Source organism: Adiantum capillus-veneris, chromosome 10, assembly GCF_014529385.1.
Source record: "Adiantum capillus-veneris isolate H3 chromosome 10, ASM1452938v2, whole genome shotgun sequence".
Classification (NCBI taxonomy): Eukaryota; Viridiplantae; Streptophyta; class Polypodiopsida; order Polypodiales; family Pteridaceae; genus Adiantum; species Adiantum capillus-veneris.
In genome coordinates, this window is record NC_140940.1 from 44,316,188 (window position 1) to 44,338,082 (window position 21,895).

Sequence of the window (21,895 nt, forward strand, 5' to 3'; positions counted from 1 at the left end):
ACCGTGCATACCTGTAAAAACTAAACCTGGACAGCGGGGGGGGGCTGGGCAGGCTGGCCAAATTCAAGCAGGATAAGGCTAAGGGAAGTGCCATGTCATCAGGGTGGAAATTTGAATTTGGGACGCTTTTCAGGGGGGTCGACAGGCGGGGAGGCCACGCTGTTGGGGTTTGGGCAGAGAGGCCACGCATTATCTCTGAGAGGCAGGAGGGTAGAGGGAAGAAGCCACAACAGGTATGGAGAGCAGACAAATGCTGGACCTCAATGTACCTTGGGAGGCAAAACAAGTTATGCAGTCCATTGACTTAAACGTAACCTGGTGTTGGGGTATAAAGCCCAATGTGGTCGCCCAGGTAAGTGGACGGGCCGCCAGGTATGTACACATATTCTTTTGTAAAAACCTAATAAGAACTCACTATGCTCTACACATTACAGTAGAGCGAGTTCACCATATCGTCGTGCTCTTCTTCACGCACTCTCTCTCGCGTCACACTTCCGCTCGTACTCCTTCAACTGGTATCAGAGCTCAGATCGAGGCTCGGGGCAGCACTGCAGGAGGCTAGAGTGACCAGCTCAGATTGGAGTGAAATTTGACAGGCGAAGACACGGCTCCAAATCTCGTGGGAGAGCATGAAGGACATGGTGTTGTCAGAATTTCATTCTGAGGTCATCTCGGCCACCGTTCGGTTTCGACAAAGGTCTGCGCAGGCCATTTTCGACGACGTGGTCTCGGCGGGTGCAGATCCGACTCTGCAAATTTGGGGTTTTCGGCCTACGACTGCAGGTGCTAAGGATATCGACACTCCCAGAGTGTTGATTTGTGGCTGTCTACACATCGAAGGACGGCTCACAGTTCTTGGAGGCGTGTCACATACGACACGGGCGCATCTACACACAGACTGTAGGCGACATCCACTAGTTCATCAGGTAGCTTGTGTTTGCTGCTTGATATTCCAGATTTCATCCTGACATTGCAGGTACTTCCACATGGGATGTATTATCAGAGATGATGTATGTTTGTTGAGGGTTTGCTGGCTGTGAGTCACGCAGCAAACAACCGCCGCAGCGGTTACAGCATATAGTGGGAAATTTGTGGATGTATGACTTTGTGGGAAGTCTATGTACTGTCAGATTTACTGCAGCCTTTGTTGAGGGTCGAGTGAGGTTTTATTGAGCTGGGGGATTCTCGAATGTTGAGATCCTTTCGGTGATACAGGTCTTGGAGCGATCCCTCGAGCACCCTTAGATAGGCAGCTAGGATGTATTGACTGTGAGTTAGACAGTTGGGATTGCATATTTGCTTTACTGTTGTTGAGGCATTGTCGCAGTCTATGCTTACAGGATAGTGACAGGACAGTCAGAGACAGTACAGGTGCAGGATAGGTTTACCCACAGCTTACAGTGTCAGAGAGACAGTGTTTTTTGAGCTGTTTTTGGTCTGTTTTTGAGTACACCAGAGCCATTTTACAAAGGAGACTCTACCGAAATTTATGCAGAATCTGAAGCTTTCTTGGTTCATTTGACAGGTTGATATTGGTTCAGAGGTCAGTTTACAGGGGAAACTCTGCTGAATTTTTCCCAGGAAAGTAAACTACTGTGAAGCGTAGCTATGGCTGGATCATAGGACACTGCTCTTTACAATATCAAGAAGCTGGATGGAACCAATTTCCCATTGTGGAAGAAGCAGATTTGGCACGTGTTGGTACAAAAGAAGCAGATAAAACCTATAAAGCTCAAGGGGATAAAACAAGAAGATATGGACGAAGATGAATGGAGCGAAATGGATGAATTGACACTTTCTACCATTATGCTGACTTTGGCAGAAAGCGTTTACTTCAATGTAGCAGACGAGATGTCGGCTTATCAAGCATGGTTAAAGCTGAGTGATCTTTATGAGAAGCAGAGTGCATCTTCACAGGTATATTGACTTAAGAAGCTTGTTGACTTGAAGATGAAAGAAGGGACACCTATGTCCAATCATCTGAATGAATTCAACACAATCTATAGTCAGTCGTCAGCTCAAGGTGTCAAGTTTGATGAACCTGTTAGAGCTATGTTCCTGTCGATCACATTGCCAGAAATTTGGGACACTTTTCGCACAGCTTTGAGTAATTCTGCACCTCCAGATGGTTTGAACATAGCAGGTGTAGAAGGAAGTCTGCTTACTGAAGAAACCAATAGAAAGACAATGGACAAAGGCAAAGGAACAGCCTTAGTTGTCAGGGGAAGGACCAAAGAAAAGTACAAAGGTGGAAAGAGGAATCAGTCTCGTAGCAAGTCCCGCAGTGCTAAAGGCAAGAGTGACATAGAATGCTACCATTGTGGCGAGAAGGGTCACATGAAAAGAGACTGCAGAGAATGGAAAGCAGAAAAAGGCAAAGAGAAAGCTGAAGACCATGGTGAGAAGAACAAGTCCTCAGTGAAGATTCAAGAAATAAATGTGACAAACACTCTTGCAGAGGATGAGAGTCTAGTGTCAGGAGACATCTACTTCTTGAAGAATACAATGGACTCAGCTCTTCTTACAGCATCTGATGGAAATGCACTGAGTGATTGGATTATAGACTCAGGGGCATCACTTCATGTGTCTCCAAACAAGGAGTGGTTTACCTCTTATGTGACCACTAAAGATCATGTTCGGCTAGGCAATGGGCAGACATGTGAGATCTGAGGTGTTGGAGATGTTCAATTGAAGTTTCAGAATGGCTCTTCTTTGACGCTGAAGAATGTGAGACATGTTCCTGCAATTACAAAGAGCTTGATCAGCACAGGTTTACTTGATGATGCTGGCTACGTCACCACTTTTGGACAGAACATGTGGAAGATATCCAAGGGTTCTATGACAGTAGCACATGGAGTAAAGTCTGGAGGACTTTACATGATTTATGTATCAAATGTCTCTAAAAATGTAATCAATGTAACCGAGCAGCCGAACGTTTCTTTGTGGCATAGCCGGTTAGGATATATGTCCAAGAAGGGAATGGAAATCTTGTCTCGTTCTGGTTATTTGCCTGGCTTTTCATTTAATGATTTTGAATTCTGTGAACATTGTCTATATGGTAAGCAAACACAACAGCCACATAAGCATATAAGCAGTAGAAGAGATACACAGTTGGCACTTGTTCATAGTGATTTGTGTGGACCTATGCCTAACCTATCTCTAGGGGGAGCTTCTTACTTTATGACATTTATAGATGATTACTCGAGGAAAGTATGGGTTTACTTTATCAAGCACCAGGATGAAGCGTTTAGTGTTTTCAAAACGTTTGTGACACTTGTGGAGAATCAGAGTGGCAAGAAGCTTAAATGCTTACGCACTGACAATGGTGGAGAGTATGTTTCAAAGGCCTTTCAGGACTTTTGTAAGTCAAAAGGTATAAAACATGAACTTACTGCTCCTTACAATCCTCCTCAAAATGGTGTTGCTGAGAGGATGAATAGGACCATACAAGAGAAGGTCAGAATTATGTTGTCTAATGCACAACTGCCAAATGGGTTTTGGGCTGAAGCTGTATCAACAGCTGTTCATCTTGTAAATAGATCTCCTAGCAAGGTTTTGCAGAAGGATTCAGTGCCAGAGATGGTATGGTCAGGCAAAATGCCCTCATACAAGCATCTCAGAGTCTTTGGCTGTGAGGCATATACTCACGTTCCAAAGGAATTTAGGAACAAACTTGAGCCAAAGAGTAGAAAGTGCATCTTTCTAGGCTATGGTAATTCTGGTGAGATGGGGTACAGACTTTGGGATCCCGAATCCAGAAAGGTTGTCCGCAGCAATCATGTTCACTTTAATGAATTCAAATATCATTCTAAACCAGAGAGGGTTGAGGAGATTAGAAGAGTTGTCTTCCAAGAAGATGGACCTGCACGTGCAAGACAAAATGTCAGGGCTCAAGAGGAGCAAGGACATGATAGAGTGGAACCACAGGTTGTGGCTAACCCTGAGCCACTGAGGCGGTCTGGGGCGGGCAACAAGAAAGGCGACCTCTAAACACCCCTCAAGGCTCCCGTGCTGCTCAATTGGGGCTGGGGAAACCACAAGCACAACAAAACAACAAACCCACAGCCAAACCCAAACAAGATAGGGGCACCACCTAGTTATGGTATGCGAACTAGGACGCAAGAGAGATTTTGGTACAACCAAGAAGATGCACCACACAACACACACAAGCAACCTCACACCAAGACACACACAAAATGGACCAGAGAGAGCTAGAGCAAAGGGAACAGAGAGAGAAAAGGATCTTGCGTCATACCTTATTTGTGACTTGCAAATGGAGATGGTTTGTTATGATGCTATCCTAGAGCTTGTACAAAAACTCACTCAATGCTTAGTGATTGCTAATCATTGCCAAAACACACACACACACTGCCTTAGGGTGTGGGAGACCTCTCACCACAATACCCTCTTACAATGGACACAAAATTGGCAATGAAAAACACACTAAAACACTTTCTAAAATCAAGATCAACCGATGGAAACTCAAAATACACAAGTCACCTTGAATTCACCAAACCGTATTGCACAAATGGAAGGACGAAGATTTGAACGTCGAATCACGCCTTTGATGCACCAAACCTCAATTTATTGATGATGAAGGAGCATATACAATAGTGGTTTTGAGATTTGAGGAACTCACGCTCTCTCACTTGCAATGTGTAGCTCGAAGGCTTCTCTCACACCAAGAGTGAAGCTCACAAGTGGTTGCTACACCTAAGTCTCTCTTCACGCATAGAGTGTTGGGGTGCTATGTGAGATGTTGGAGGTTGTTTTACAAGAAGGAGAGGGGCCTATTTATAGGTTGGAGACCCCTCATTAAGATGATTGGAAATCCTAATTTACAAGCTAACAAACCAGGATTATGATTTTTTTGAATATCAAAACATTGCGGGCCTTCTTTGTCTACTTGAGTCATGGGTGTGGGCTCAAAAGAGAGCATTATTGATGGTAGATAAGGTGAAAGTAAGTAAGGAGAGGGAGAGAGAGAGAGAGAGAGAGAGAGAGAGAGAGAGAGAGAGAGTTACTATACACATGTCTTGAGGTGAGGTGTCTTTTATGGTTAGGTCAATGCTATTTTGTGTTAGTATGTTAGTCGTTAGTAATCACTAGAAAGTTAATGTTACATTTACAATGGGTAGAGTGAGTTGATTTGATGAAGGAAGAGGGGTGAATTAAAAGAGAATCATTGAGATGGTGAAGCTTTGAAGAAGCTTGAACTCACCCTTGTGTAGATTGTGGAAAAAATGACCGCTGGTCTTCTTCTTCTTCTTCTCTTCTTTACGCCACCGCCGCCAAGGTTGATTATCACGATGAAAATGGTAATTCCATTGATGAGATCTCTTGATTTGTAGAGGTTAAGCATGGTACACATGCTGAATTTATGTATATATATAAGGGTTAAGATGGAATTGTACTTTGGAGATAATAGAGAGAGGCATAGAGATGGTGTATGTACATGGAGAGCTCATATGAGAGCTATGGAAGTAAGAGGGAAGGTTAATGGTGAAGAAGGTGAGAGAAACCATTGAAGGTGCAGATTTGAGTGAGGGATTGAGGGGAATGTGTGTGTGTGTGTGTGTGTGTGTAGAAGTGTGGAAAGAGGTGAGAGAAGACTATGGGCTACTTGTGAGAAAAGTGGGCAGACTGGGGTCCACTCAAAAAATCATATCTCACCGATGGTAGCTCCAAAAATCATGAAAAAATTTGAGGTGATTATTCAGAGCGTGGGCTACATTTTCTCTTTTGACCACCGCTCCAAATTCGGAGTGGAGATAGGTGCCAAAATTCTCACCAAAAAGCCTTTTTTGATGCTTGCAAAAGTCTTTTAGTGGCCCCCTCCTTTGTTGAATTTGTACAATGCATCCAAGAGTGAGCCCCTCCTTTGTCATATCATAATACAAAGCATCCAAGTTGCCCTTGACCCATGCATGGAAAAGGATTATTGGTGAATAAAGAAATATATACATGGTGGGACTAGTGTATGGACTATTCATGGACTTTAGCTCAATGAGCACATGGTGTTAGAATAATGAGTAAAAATAATAATAAAAATATGGAGGAGTTATGGATATGGAAAGATATTGGAATCATATGATATGGTCCCTCTTTGAATTATTTTGGGTGAAAGAGGAAAAGGTATGCAAGTAAATAATATAATAAACGTGACCAATGAGTAGAAATCAATTTTTTGTTTTCACGAGGGTGAGGGTGAAAATGTGGGAGTGATTTGTATAAAGAAAAAATATAAGGTTAGAGTATATACATATTGGCAAAAAATATACTTATGGTGTAAGAGGATGAAAGAAGGTGTACGTAGGTTTAATAAAACACGCACCTAAGTAGAAATATTTAAATAAAATACCAAAATAATTACAAAAATCCCTATATTTAGGCCATATATATAATGCAATATTTACACACAAATGGGCCATAATATATTTTATTTTTTTGATTTTATTTATTTTTTGGCTCAACTAGCCCAGTGACTAGCTAGCTGAGGGTTTTTAAGAAGATATGGAAAAAGTCCCGTAACTCACACACGCATATGTACAGTGAAATGGTAGGGTTAGACATAGTGTTTGGGTGAATTTGCTAGGGTGAGGTAGCTTACTATGGCAATTATGGAGAGCCGAAAAACGGCTATCATTAGCCCCCCCGTTAGATAATGGTACATTCATGTACCATTTATCCGATCATACAACATGTAGATTGTGTAACGTCTGTCTTTGTCTGCTCTCATCTTTGTATGATTAAGAAACCTTGTGTGATATGAAAGGTTCTCAGAGCCAATAGCAGGATGAAATGAAGTGACGGAGTAAACCTCCTCCATCGAGAAAGTTTCCATAAGCACCCCCCAGGATCAAAGATCTTGAAATATCTTTCCCAAAGCGAGATGTATGGTATGGAATCACTTACTGATTTTGATTGAAGAAACTTGTAGATTTTACTGTTGTCCATCATTGCCTCTATCACTATGAATGTGATATAAAAGATTGGTTGCTCTTCCTCCTGTGTAAAGTTGATGTATCTGCTACGATCTTCAAGAGCTTGTATGAGCGAATTCCTGAATTGTAGCTCATAAAATTCATTCAACCTGGGTAGGCTCACCAAGTCAAAAATTATATGGCCTTCATGATTAATGAAATCTTGATCCATGCTTCCAGCTGCAATTGGAAGATATTGCAGATAGTTTACCACATAAGTAGATAATAGATGAAGGTTTCTATTGCTTCCAACACATTGGAAGAGAATAGATTTTGGTACTGATTGATGAAATATCCACATGTAGCAATAAAAAAAATTTTCATCTATAATGAAGACCAGAAGCATCACAATGTGCGACCTCCATACAACAAAGAACCAAGTGAAGAAGATTTGGAAACATCCGTTTATCACCAAGTATTCATGTCCTCTTCCACTTAAGGAGGTATGGTGTCCCCGATGAAAAGTATATGTGAAGAGAGGAGAAGTTGACCTTGAAGAGGTGAAACCCAATGTGAAGATGATTGGGGCTTCAAAAACTTGGATTTTCTTGCTAAGAGATTGTCCCATGAATGAAGAGCCACCCACTAAAACACCATTGGAGAGAATGATACCCTTCTGATAGTTTCCTTTTATGATTTTATTTTTTACTACTCTCCCATGTTCTTCATCCCCTTCTAAGCCCCCCCTTTGGCAAGGTTGTAACTCCTCACATTGTACCACCTCAAAGGTTGATGGAATACTGTTTGATTTTGTGAAACATTTGGCTTCTTGCATGATAGGTTCCTCTATGCTTAACATACATGGGTCATACCAATGCTTTTCAATATCCTCAAACACTTCTTCAAGAGTATCCTCACCTGGATTCAACTCACACTCTTCTACTTTGTTTTGGAGTTGGCATTCCATGTACACAATCATCTCTTTATGATCAATGTGGTCTATGATCTCTCCACCTATGATTTCATCTTCTTCTTCACTCTCTTCTTTTAGGCAAGATACACTCTCAGAACATTCCATAAGATCAAGGTTACCTTCAAGGTCTTCATTCTCCATAGAGTCATGTTGCACAAAAGCTTCGTTTGCTCGGACTAGAAATTGATCCTCCACCAAAAGGTTGGATGTATCCATTATTGAATCATCAATGCCATTTGAGATATCTTGTGTCAATTTTTGCATGCTTGTGATAAAGGTAGAAGAAAGAGATTTCACATTTGAATCTTGGCCACACACTTTAGCACTTGAATAATCAGTTGGCATGTAAGTAACTTCTTCAACATTTGTCGGAGTAGAAGGAGACAAGTATGGCAAAGGAGATGACTCCTTGATAGAAACAGTTTCATCAGGGTTGGTTCTTCCAGCATGATGGAAACCATTTTTGATGTAGAAGTACTTGTGAAACTTCCTTCGGGCAATAGTGACCGCTTCTTCAAAGGTAGAGGGTCCACTACAAGTAACCTTAGTCTTTAGGAAAGGAGACAAACCCGAAATAAATTGATCCATTTTTACATAATCTAGAAATGTAGAACTAAATCCACATCCTTCCCATTGACGAGAAAATATATCCTCATAAGCATAGTAGTCTTCACCATGTTGTTGAAGTCTCCCTAGTGAAGCCCATGCTTTCTCCGTTGTTGGAACTTTAGAGAATCTGGCCTTCAAAGCTTTGGAAAATTGGGTATATCCATCTTCAATCTGAGAAGACATACTCCAAAACCACTGCTCAGCGTTGCCTCTAAGGCATAGCAATAGAAAATCCCCTTTTTCAATGTCATCCCTTTTACCAAGGATATGACAAACCATTCTAAAATCAACAAGAAAATCATCAACATCTTCTTCTGGATTTCCAAAGAAGATTGGGATATCATCAAAGGTATAGCGTGTCATAGTCTCTCAATGCTAGAACCACACAAAGATTAGTTCTAAACAATCATCAACTAACTACAAAAGGTCTTTCAACATGAATTCTAGACTTTTATGTGAAAATGTTTTTTTCCTTATGTTATGCATAATCCGAACCATATTCTAGATCAATTTTTGTTTCCTTGAAATTAAACTCCGTCATACATGTTTTCATGATTCATAAAATCTACTTGATTATGCTGAAATTCAAGCATTCATGGAATACAACAACACTAAGCACACAATCGCTCCTCCGTGGGGGCACCAAAATTGAGGCGGTCCGGGGCGAGCAACAAGAAAGGCGACCTCTAAACACCCCTCAAGAATCCCGTGCTGCTCAATTGGGGCTGGGGCAACCACAAGCACAACAAAACAACAAACCCACAGCCAAACCCAAACAAGATAGGGGCACCACCTAGTTATGGTATGCGAACTAGGACGCAAGAGAGATTTTGGTACAACCAAGAAGATGCACCACACAACACACACAAGCAACCTCACACCAAGACACACACAAAATGGACCAGAGAGAGCTAGAGAAAAGCGAAGAGAGAGAGAAAAGGATCTTGCGTAATACCTTATTTGTGACTTGCAAATGGAGATGGTTTGTTATGATGCTATCGTAGAGCTTGTACAAAAACTCACTCAATGCTTAGTGATTGCTAATCATTGCCAAAACACACACACACTGCCTTAGGGTGTGGGAGACCTCTCACCACAATACCCTCTTACAATGGACACAAAATTGGCAATGAAAAACACACTAAAACACTTTCTAAAATCAAGATCAACCGATGGAAACTCAAAATACACAAGTCACCTTGAATTCACCAAATCGTATTGCACAAATGGAAGGACGAAGATTTGAACGTCGAATCACGCCTTTGATGCACCAAACCTCAATTTATTGATGATGAAGGAGCATATACAATAGTGGTTTTGAGATTTGAGGATCTCACGCTCTCTCACTTGCAATGTGTAGCTCGAAGGCTTCTCTCACACCAAGAGTGAAGCTCACAAGTGGTTGCTACACCTAAGTCTCTCTTCACGCATAGAGTGTTGGGGTGCTATGTGAGATGTTGGAGGTTGTTTTACAAGAAGGAGAGGGGCCTATTTATAGGTTGGAGACCCCTCATTAAGATGATTGGAAATCCTAATTTACAAGCTAACAAACCAGGATTATGATTTTTTTGAATATCAAAACATTGCGGGCCTTCTTTGTCTACTTGAGTCATGGGTGTGGGCTCAAAAGAGAGCATTATTGATGGTAGATAAGGTGAAAGTAAGTAAGGAGAGAGAGAGAGAGAGAGAGAGAGAGAGAGAGAGTTACTATACACATGTCTTGAGGTGAGGTGTCTTTTATGGTTAGGTCAATGCTATTTTGTGTTAGTATGTTAGTCGTTAGTAATCACTAGAAAGTTAATGTTACATTTACAATGGGTAGAGTGAGTTGATTTGATGAAGGAAGAGGGGTGAATTAAAAGAGAATCATTGAGATGGTGAAGCTTTGAAGAAGCTTGAACTCACCCTTGTGTAGATTGTGGAAAAAATGACCGCTGGTCTTCTTCTTCTTCTTCTCTTCTTTACGCCACCGCCGCCAAGGTTGATTATCACGATGAAAATGGTAATTCCATTGATGAGATCTCTTGATTTGCAGAGGTTAAGCATGGTACACATGCTGAATTTATGTATATATATAAGGGTTAAGATGGAATTGTACTTTGGAGATAATAGAGAGAGACATAGAGATGGTGTATGTACATGGAGAGCTCATATGAGAGCTATGGAAGTAAGAGGGGAGGTTAATGGTGAAGAAGGTGAGAGAAACCATTGAAGGTGCAGGTTTGAGTGAGGGATTGAGAGGAATGTGTGTGTGTGTGTGTAGAAGTGTGGAAAGAGGTGAGAGAAGACTATGGGCTACTTGTGAGAAAAGTGGGCAGACTGGGGTCCACTCAAAAAATCATATCTCACCGATGGTAGCTCCAAAAATCATGAAAAAATTTGAGGTGATTATTCAGAGCGTGGGCTACATTTTCTCTTTTGACCACCGCTCCAAATTCGGAGTGGAGATAGGTGCCAAAATTCTCACCAAAAAGCCTTTTTTTATGCTTGCAAAAGTCTTTTAGTGGCCCCCTCCTTTGTTGAATTTGTACAATGCATCCAAGAGTGAGCCCCTCCTTTGTCATATCATAATACAAAGCATCCAAGTTGCCCTTGACCCATGCATGGAGAAGGATTATTGGTGAATAAAGAAATATATACATGGTGGGACTAGTGTATGGACTATTCATGGACTTTAGCTCAATGAGCACATGGTGTTAGAATAATGAGTAAAAATAATAATAAAAATATGGAGGAGTTATGGATATGGAAAGATATTGGAATCATATGATATGGTCCCTCTTTGAATTATTTTGGGTGAAAGAGGAAAAGGTATGCAAGTAAATAATATAATAAACGTGACCAATGAGTAAAAATCAATTTTTTGTTTTTACGAGGGTGAGGGTGAAAATGTGGGAGTGATTTGTATAAAGAAAAAATATAAGGTTAGAGTATGTACATATTGGCAAAAAATATACTTATGGTGTAAGAGGATGAAAGAAGGTGTACGTAGGTTTAATAAAACACGCACCTAAGTAGAAATATTTAAATAAAATACCAAAATAATTACAAAAATCCCTATATTTAGGCCATATATATAATGCAATATTTACACACAAATGGGCCATAATATATTTTATTTTTTTGATTTTATTTATTTTTTGGCTCAACTAGCCCAGTGACTAGCTAGCTGAGGGTTTTTAAGAAGATATGGAAAAAGTCCCGTAACTCACACACGCCTATATACAGTGAAATGGTAGGGATAGACATAGAGTTTGGGTGAATTTGGTAGGGTGAGGTAGCTTACTATGGCAATTATGGAGAGCCAAAAAACGGCTATCACCACCTATTGTGCGTAGATCTGGACGTGTCACGCGACCTCCTGATAGGTTTGTTCCATCTATGAACTATGTCATGTTGACTGATTGCAATGAGCCTTCATGTTACAAGGAAGCAGTGCAAATGAAGGACTCCGGGAATTGGCAATTGGCCATGTAGTCAGAGATGACAGCTCTGCATAAAAACAAGACATGGAAGCTAGTTAAATTACCACAGGGCAAAAAGGCTCTACCTTGTAAATGGGTTTACAGGCATAAGATCACCGCTCATGATAGTCAGCCAAAGTACAAATCAAGGCTTGTTGCCAAGGGCTTTACGCAAGAACAAGGCATTGACTTTGATGAAGTCTTCTCTCCGGTGGTCAAGATGACTACATTGAGATGCTTTCTTGCATTGGTTGCCATATTAGATTTGGTGTTGCACCAAATGGATGTCAAGACAGCGCTTGCATGGTGATTTAGATGTGGAAATTTACATGCAGCAGCCAGAAGGGTTTGTTGAGAAAGGCAAGGAAGATTTGGTCTGCCAGTTGTTAAAGAGTCTTTATGGCTTAAAACAATCACCGAAGGTCTACGTCAGGGTATGTCTTTACATTGGCTTGTGGAGCAGTATCATGGCGTTCTAGATTACAAGATTGTGTTACTCAGTCTACTACAGAGGCTGAATATGTTGCAGCATCAGAGGCATGCAAAGAATCAATTTAGATTAATCGACTAGTAACAGATTTGGTAATCAAAGAAGAGATGCCTGTGTTATATTGTGATAGTCAGAGTGCTATACAATTGGCTCACAATCCAGTTTATCACTCAAAGACAAAGCATGTGGATGTGAAGTATCATTTCATCAGGGAAATGCTCGAGGATAAGCAACTTCAGCTTGTCAAAGTTCACACCACAGAAAATCCTGTTGATCTACTTACAAAAGGACTTTCCTCAGAGAGCTTTGCGCATTTTCGCAAGTAGTTAGGTGTAGGGTAGTACATCACTTCTCTACATCTCTTGTATATTAGCTTGTATAGTAGCTTTTCTCACACTTAAAGTACCACATTGGACTTTAAGTGGGAGGTTGTTGGGGTATAAAACCCAATGTGGTCGCCCAGGTAAGTGGGCGGGCCGCCAGGTATGTACACATATTCTTTTGTAAAAACCTAATAAGAACTCACTATGCTCTACACATTACAGTAGAGTGAGTTCACCATATCGTCGTGCTCTTCTTCGCGCACTCTCTCTCGCGTCGCACTTCCGCTCGTACTCCTTCACCTGGAAGGCAGAGGGAGATCGAGGGATGCCGGGCAGGATGGAGGCACGATTGGATGCTTTCAAGGATGGGGAGAAACAAAAGCAACATCGTATATTTGATTTGAATGAGGAGTTGGAGGAAGGCAACTCGTCATCAACAAGCTCAAGTAGTGCTTCCATGGAATCAGGATCCCATTCTAGTGGTGGTGACCAAGTAAAGGAGTTTACCGAATTCCCTTCAACCTTCCTTGCAGATTCAATCCATAGGAGGAAACCCATGACCCAATCTTTTGACCCAAAGTTGCATGCTTCTCACCATTTCTTTAGCTTTTCTCGGGAGAGCTATGACCTTATGCTATTAGATCTTCAAGGGATTTGTAAGCCAACATTGGGTATGCTGCACAATGTCGGCATGCATGATGTAAAACGTTGGAACAAGATGAAGGACAATCTTGTGATCCGAGGAATATCCCCTCGGCATGGATTAGTTAGGATATTCTTGAAGGGTCTCCCTCCCAGAGCCATTGCACCAAAGGAGGAGTGGACAACCATTACAGAACAATATCATGTCGACTAGCAAGGGGCTCATTTGAGCATGTTGGAAACTATGAATCAGATGAAAACTGCATGGTGCACAGATATCAAAAGGCATGGCATACCTACTTCATTCATTAGAGATGCGGTCAGAAATTGTCAGGTATGTAAGAAGGATCCTATCCTCCAATCTGAATCGCTTATTTTTCAGAAGGTTGGAGGGAAGGGCAATGCCGGTGAGAAAACTCCAAGTGAAAAAAATTATTACATATAGATTTCATGTGTGTGATGTGCTGGAGATTATTATGATAAACCATAAAGTCAGGCTTGTTAAGATAAGATCAGCCAAGGTAGGCGAAGGAAAGGTAGAGGACTACTATGTCTGTCATCGTGGTGGTTCAAGAAGGCATCATGGAGAAAACAAGCGTAGAGAGAGGAAAACGAAGAAGTGCGGTTGTCCTTTCAAGGCACAGGTTCAATTTAGTGAGGGAGTTCATGAGGTCACGATTTTGCTTCGTGCTACGCATGAGGGCCATGTTCCTGGCTCTCGGGTTGACTTATATCATCTACTTGTTCATCCAAGTGTGCTTCAATGTTGCGTGGAGGATTATTTTGATGTTGGAACATGTCGCCATGTTGCCAAAATGTCAGTTTCAAAAGAAAACTTCCACAAGCAACGAGCATCCTTGTTAGATCGCACAACTTTTCGATTCTTCATGATCTCAAAGGAGGTCCAACAGTTGGCATATAGCCTACGGCATGAAGGTAGCAAGATAATTTTCTTTTCCTGTCACCCCTTTAATTACTTAACCATTTTGTTTTCTCTAGGTCGTGCATCTGGGAATGATTGGTCTGCATTGTACATGGAGGCTCTAAAGTTACAAGCCGCAGGGAAGGTACTTTGGAGTGCCCTATCTTCATTTTTATGTTTTCCTTTTTCTTATGTCCTTATTTAGTTGCTTATTTCTTTTGAAAGGTCGCATATGTGCAACCATACAACCCAAATGCTTTGCAAGACATCAACAAGCCGTTTGTCGTCATCATTCAAGATGATTGGATGCTTCAGATGTGTATTCGATTCTCACAACATAATGCATGGGCCGTGGACAGCACATTCAAGACAAACGTTTATGGGTTGCCATTGTATGCAGCTGTTTTGCCAAATCAAAATGGTACAGGGATTCCTTTGTGGTTGATGATGTGCACAAGTGACCCTGGGACATTTCAGGAGAGCGTTGCCCTTGAATTGACCATCCGGATGATATTCTCGAGAATGGGCAGCATACGACCGAATGCAAATGTGATAGACAAATGTCCCCAAGAATTGAATGCCATCTTCAGTGCCGTCAAAGATGATCCTGCTTGTTGGGCTGAACACAGTGAAGGACAACGAGTCCAAGTAGCATGTCATGTCCTGGTTTGTTGGTTTCATGTCAAAAAGGCTTGGGTGGAGAACCTTTTGCCGCAAGTGCCAAGACACATGCAAGACCATGTTTATTCTTCAATGTGTAACTTGATGCACTCCAGCTCCGAGGACGACTTTGAAGCTTGCTTTCAGCGCCTCTTGCTGGACTACTCCAATCATGAAAATATTTAGTGTTATGTCTCCAATGGATGGTGCTCGAAGTCATGCGTATGGCGTGAACGCTGGCCGAAGTTTGGACGTCTTTTTCCCCATGGCAATGTGGACACAACGAATTTGGTGGAAAGACTATGGCAATATGTCAAGTATACTCTCTTGGATGCGAGGATAAATAGGCCAGCCTTGGATCTACTACATGCACTTGTTGGCAATGCGAGGAGTGGAAGATGGATGGGAGGAACTCTCTTGGAGTTCTTCAAGCAAAAGCAAGAGCTAGGTGAGCTATTGTCCCACTCCTTGGACTTTCTCTTCGATCTTCCTCTTAGTAAAGTTCATGGCATGTTCATTGACAGCGGATTCTGGACGATTTGCTGTGTATGGTTCAAGCAAGAGTGCAACAAAGGCACTAGCTGATGGGGAGAAGCTATGTCAACGATACAAGACTAATCCTGAAACTCTTCAAGTGGTGAACGAATCTACATTACTCTTCAAGATTCAAAGCATGACATCAGACTCTTGGTACCATGTGAGCATGCAATCCTCGTACTGTGATTGCCCAGACTGGTCCTCCCAATGCAAGCATCTATATGGGCTTCGGTTAATACTTCAAAGCTATTTTCCAATGCTTCATGCAATTTTACCTATTGTGGATAGCGTGCATGCAATGGCTGACCTTGCAACGAGTGATGGAATGCAACAATGTGCCCAAGTCTTTGAAACAGGGAGTGGATGTGATGACAAAGCACTGGATACTGATATGAATGGCATTGGACCATACTTGCAACAGGTTGACATGGAGATAGTCAATTGTATCGACAAATCTAGGGAGTTCTTGCGACAATTGGCTGATGTATTACCACAGTGGACATTGCAGCAAAAGGAGGTTGCTCTGAAGAAATTAAAGATCTCTATGGAGAACTTGGAGAATCTCCATGAGCCGGAGGAGATCAGCTTGCCAAGAAAGGGTAGCATCAAACAAATCCAAGAAAATGTCACACAAACACGGCTTGGGCATGGCAGGATATCGTGTATCATTGATGGCATAGGTGAGGCAGTTGAAGGTTGTCCAGAACCAGCAAAAAAACCCAGAAACACAGGTTCCTTGAAACGTAAGCACCAATGAGGGCGAAATCGAGTGCGTTTTGAGAAATGGCGACGTGTTAATTGCCGGCATTGTTGTAGCAAAACCCTTCTTGTTGATGGCTCAAATATAGTATGTTGCCATACATGCCATGCTTTGCTCCCTCTATCTCAAAAGCACATGTCTGCAAATTCAACTTCCCAGATCATGAACCACCTTGTACAGTTATGGGATGGTGAGAACCCGGCCAATGGTTCTATCATAGCATGTGACCACGAGGTATCGCATATTGATTGTGAAGGACATCTCACTGTGAAGCTTGATGATGGACGGATATATGAGAAGATCTATGCCTCGCGGACACGAATTACTTTTATATGACTTGCATGCGGTTTAGGGTCATCCTCATATGTCATGCGTCATTGGAACTTTGCAAGCTATGTATGTTTTGTGAACATGACTTGGACAATTGCAATATATTTGTTTTTGGAACAATTAGATTGATATGATGTGGTCCCCAAGACGCTAGACTAGTTTGTAGATATCCTAAAGTTCATTTGGGTTGTCTTAATCTGGTTGTTTGTTCTTTATCACTCGTAAGTGGTCGCAACAATGAAGGGTTGTCTCTTTGATATCACCAGCAAAATGAAACCATAATGCATCAACACAAGACTTTTGCCAGGTGGTTGACAACAAGCTCATGGGACGAGTTTTCTCTGGCTTTTCCCAGGTCTTGCATCTCTATATAAGGCTATAGGTTGAGCCCAAAAGGGTCATGCTTCAACTGATCTTGATGGCGATTTTTCTAGGTTTAGGATGCGTGCACATCAGCCATGTACATATGCTTTTACCAATTCTGGGATTCATACATACACAATGGGACCTTGCCATAATCTCGGACATGACCATAAACTGATTGCCAAAATCTCACACACCCAGCATGACTTCACCATAAACACACACACGCATTCAGCATGACACTAAAAACAAACCTCGCCATAATGCCCTAAACGTAGGGTCGGCACAAACACCACCAATCGGACCTCGCCATAATCTCGAACATGACCATAAATTGATTGGCAAAAGCTCACACACACCCAGCATGACACTAAAAACAAACCTCGCCATAATGCCATAAATGTAGGGTCGGCACAAACACCAATCGAACCTCGCCATACTCTAAGACACGACACACACAAAAACAAATCTCGCCATAATGCCATAAATGTAGAGTGAGCACAAACCATAACATCAAATTGATCGAGCCGGTTTAGGGTTACATGATCAGTTATAGGAGACTCGAAATGGACTGCAATGGCACAAACACCAATCGAACCTCACCATAATGCCATAAACCTAGAGTCACCATAACATCAAATTGATCGAGCCATTTGTTGTTGGACCACTAATATACACATAAACATTGGCTTATCAAAGAGTACATATAATAACTAAACCCGGACGAAGCCATAAACCTGCATACAGAAATAAACATGGCCGTTGACCATACATCCGATGACTAAACCCGGACAAAGCCATAAACCTGCATACAGAAATAAAAATGGCCCAACAACCATACATCCGATCACTAAACCCGGACCTCGCCATAAACCTGCATAAAGAAAGAAACTGAGCCCAGAACTGAGCACCTAAAACATACATGGCTCTCAGACATAGCCATAAACCAACCCAAAACCAAGCACCTATTATAGATCCAGATATCAACGTGAAACATTGCACCAAAAGCTCGTCACAAAGGACAATGCACCACAAACTGGGAACACATTACAAAACCTTGCCATAAACAAAAGAGTCGCCATAGACATACATAATCGGGGAGTCGCCTTAGACAGAATCGGACCCTGCCATAAATTTTACTCAACAGGAAATAAAAATCAAACATCACCATAAATAAAAATTTAGCTGGACTAGATGCATGTCCAAAAATGGATGAGGAATCGGGGTTCGATCGAGCTCAAGCATAAAAATCTGATACAACCCGCTTACACCATAACCACTGGCCACACCTAAACCCAGACGTGGAAATAAACCTGCAAACATAAACAAACATGGCCACTAGCCCCACATGGAACTAAACCCGGACGTAGCCAAAAACCTGCAAACATAAATAAACCCAACCGTAACAAACTTGCTTGTATACATAAACATGGCCACTTCCCACATACATCAAACATAGTCCTGAACCTGCACATAGACAAAATATGGATCTCGGATGTGGCTAGCCGCTATAAACAAGCCCACATAAACATAGTCAGTAGCCAATGATTTGCTTTCTTTGAACGAATATTACAGCATAAAACTCGCCATACATACTTTATCGACACAAACCCTGGACATTACATGTAGGCTGATACAAAACCATTGTGCATAGACTGACACAAAACCTCGCCCTAAACCCGATCATACATAAAGTGTCATGGGTTGTTTTACAAAACGTCCATAGACCTGGCTCCCTTTAGCGCAAAATGCAACACATATGGTGACCAGCCATAATCTCATTCCCCCCCCACTATATCTAAGCACCAACTATGGAGGCTTTGCCTCAATGCCAACACATCATCGTGTATGAACCATGTCTTCTTCACCTGCACAACATCGACAAACACAAGAGGATTGAAGGAAATTAGAAAGGAGATTAATATCCAGATGCATATGGTAGAAAGCTAGCACTCGACACACACTCTAAGCATACCCAGCTTTTGCTCTTCTCCTGCAAGCAAGACTGAATTATGTAGCGAATGGCAGCCATGACATAAAACCCACAGTCAATTGCATTTGGTTGAATTGGGCCCTGCAGCATCAAACCATTAACATGACTAACATGCCCTAAATTTTCCAAGCATGAGAGAGCACAAGGAGACATACTTTCAACACTTTTAACTCAAATTTGGTGGCAGGTTCAAGCAATGCATGTTGGACATCATGAGCTTTTACTCCTTGGGCCATCGCCTCCATAGCACTGCATATTCATAACAAGCAAGATAAAAAACCATTGATAGCCATATCAACTTGTTTCATATACCGACCTCCCCAAGATATGATGAACAAAGTCAACCCATGTACCTGTGCAAAACAGGTACAATATCCATCATGGTCGTCCACCCAAGTGGGTCATAGTAGAGAATGTGGTTCTTTCTCCTACGTAGCCCAGCAATCTTTGCATGTGTGGCAAGATACATAACACAACATGTCCAATGCTCCCTGTTGCAAAGAGAGACAACATCAGCATGTCAATGAGAAGCCACAATGTAGCATACCTAGCAGCCCTTTGTCCTCTCCTTACAAACCACCTGTAAATGATTGGAAAAAATGTAAGCACGCATTCACCAAAGTCCCTCTCCCCGAAGAAGTTATGTAAGACCCGCATGGAATCTTGCTTGCCCAAAGTCGCATCCACAACAGAATACCACATAGAGTCCACAAGCATCACTTGCATGAGGACATCTGAGCCTAGTGTGTACTCCATCCACCTGTAAAAGTGAGTATGTTAAGCACATGTTTGCTCACCATAATGTATACCACTCAATAACAAAAACATGGAGGTGATTACATTGCAAATAGATTCATCGTACGCGTGGATGCTTTATTCGATAAGATGAAGCGTAGAGCCTGATCATCAATGTCCACTCGTAGGCCAAAGCGAAGAGAGTTGAGCGACATAGGCACATGTGAAGAGAATCTACATCCAACATGCCACAATCATGAACATAGTGAGTATCAAACAATTAGAAAATTGTGAACATAGGGATGGTTGACAAAAGCCACCTGTACAAGGCCCGATTACTACGTGTCGGAGTGGCAGGGCTGATTTCATGGCCTATTTTTTCAACTGTCAGCTGGTTATTACCGACATAAAATAGGAGAGCCGACAAAGATGCATCATCAGGAGAGCCTATTTCAATAGCTTTCCCTTGTGTCTTCCCTCTTTGAATCGGAAGCTTTTTCTTTGTTGGAGTTGCAAGCAATGTAGGCTAGAAATGAATGCACATTTATTAGAACACATCAGCATGCTCGATTTTTTTTCACCGCTCTCAACACCTAAACAAAATTACTTATGCACAAAAAAGCAAAAGTTACAAATCCTAGACACATACATCCTCATCGAGCTTAAGATTGCTTAATGTCTCTGCAAGTCCTGGGCCCTCTTCTCTCTTGTCTTCATAATTCTCATTGTCGTCCTCTCCTTCGGGAGCATACTGGAAAGGGTCCTCATTGTCAGTGTCCTCCAAGGCTGCCTCAAGCCAAGGAGGAATATCATGCATCCTCTTCTGTGAATGTCCATAGCATGGTAGTTAGAGAATTAGTAGAAATGAATGAACTAATCAAACATGGTGTGCAAACATACTATGAAAATTGATGACAAAAGAAAATCAAATTAGACAAATCGGAAACTTACATGTGTGTTGTAACCTTCATCAATGCGCTTTTGAATTTTTGCCAGCCGGAGAGCCTTGACTGCCATGTAGTCTCGCATCTTCCCAGCCATAAATTCCTCAATAAAAGCGGCCTCTGACATGTGCTTGTACTGATTTCCGAGGTCCTTCCATACTTGGTGAGCCCGTATGCGCGTGATGCGCTGATACCTTTTACAATTTTGCCTAAACTTCCTATCCTTGTCGCCAAATCTCTTTAAAGCTGCTTTATGCCAAGCTTTCACTTCCGGATTAGGCATGAGGTTTGCTCTTCTCTCAGCTTCTTTGTGGAGGGGGCGACCTCCAGGGCGCTTTTCAATCTCTACAGTGATTCCATGGAAAGTCTTGAGGTGAGACATCATCCGTAGTCTTTTGAAGATGAAGGCCGATCGCTTTGGGCAATCAGCACTTGCGCGGCATTGGCGTGCTAGCCGTCCATCAGGGAGCTCAATCTCTAAATAGACTTTTGGTTCTTGGATGCTGGCTGCCTCTTCTTGCTTTGGAAGATCCTCAAATACCTCCTGTGCTTCTCCCTTTGCTACATCCCCTGTCTCAACTCCACATTCCCTTGAGCCCACCAACTTCTTTCGCGAACGGATGTTTAGGCTCGAGGGTGTGCCCATCTCATGCAAGGTGTGCTTCCGTGGACTTCTCCTTGGTTGAGAAGTAGCCCCTTCTACATGAGGAGATGTGGGAGGAGTAGTGAAGCTCTCCTCATGACAGAAGGGTCCCTCTTCTTGCTCTTTAGCTATGTCCACCTTCTCGGACTTCTCCGTAGGCTAGACCTCCTCCCCATTCTTTGCCTTTGGTGAGACATCGGCCTTTCCTCTTGTGATGCGAGAGCAACCACCCCTTTGCCATGTTCTCTTCCCCTTTCTAGCAGGTGAACGAGCCATCCCCTAGCCACAACCTCAAGCCAAATTAGCTCATGACAAGCATGACAATAATTCCCTCTATTTCTCTCTCTCTCTCTCTCTCACACACACAGAGACACACACAGTCAGCCACACAACGCACTCCCTTTCTTCACATGGCCAAGCTCATGCATAACCCCATGGTCGAGCCCTGAGATGCTTGCAGAAAGTATGCATGGAACCCACGCATCCAACCCTTCAGCGAGAAAAAAAATTGTGCTCACCTTCAATGCTCTGCCCACACAGAACGCATGCATCCCAATCTTCACAGCCAGCGAGAAAAGGAGATG

General features: G+C 42.2%; 2 protein-coding genes and 1 pseudogene across 2 annotated transcripts; 2 read left to right on the plus strand and 1 right to left on the minus strand.

The window, feature by feature from the left end:
* Positions 1-235: 235 nt before the first annotated feature.
* Positions 236-13,638, plus strand: LOC147448760 (uncharacterized). Its single transcript, XM_086522448.1, has 3 exons — positions 236-318; positions 1,582-1,585; positions 13,090-13,638. The coding sequence occupies exons 1-3, from the start codon at positions 236-238 to the stop codon at positions 13,636-13,638; spliced, it is 636 nt and encodes a 211-aa protein (XP_086378574.1).
* A 601-nt stretch (positions 13,639-14,239) lies between these two features.
* LOC147448761 (uncharacterized) lies at positions 14,240-16,639 on the plus strand (annotated as a pseudogene).
* Positions 16,640-18,664: 2,025 nt separating this feature from the next.
* On the minus strand, positions 18,665-21,552 carry LOC147448762 (uncharacterized). The gene is made up of 10 exons (XM_086522447.1): positions 21,450-21,552; positions 20,676-21,367; positions 20,374-20,547; positions 20,045-20,250; positions 19,830-19,958; positions 19,570-19,749; positions 19,343-19,480; positions 19,145-19,238; positions 18,972-19,070; positions 18,665-18,864 (listed from the first exon to the last, which is right to left on the minus strand). Exons 1-10 carry the CDS (start codon positions 21,550-21,552, stop codon positions 18,775-18,777), a joined length of 1,905 nt encoding a protein of 634 aa, XP_086378573.1. The 3' UTR covers positions 18,665-18,774.
* Between the last annotated feature and the right edge of the window lie 343 nt (positions 21,553-21,895).

Excerpts from the sequence above, each read along its gene's own strand:
- LOC147448762 (XM_086522447.1), bottom strand. The coding sequence starts at position 21,552 with ATGGCAAAGGGGTGGTTGCTCTCGCATCACAAGAGGAAAGGCCGATGT. Across the intron at positions 21,368-21,449 it reads CTACGGAGAAGTCCGAGAAG|AAGGGGCTACTTCTCAACCA; the intron begins GTGGACATAGCT and ends CTCCTCATGTAG. Across the intron at positions 19,750-19,829 it reads ACGATGAATCTATTTGCAAT|GTGGATGGAGTACACACTAG; the intron begins GTAATCACCTCC and ends TCACTTTTACAG.
- LOC147448760 (XM_086522448.1), top strand. The coding sequence starts at position 236 with ATGGAGAGCAGACAAATGCTGGACCTCAATGTACCTTGGGAGGCAAAA.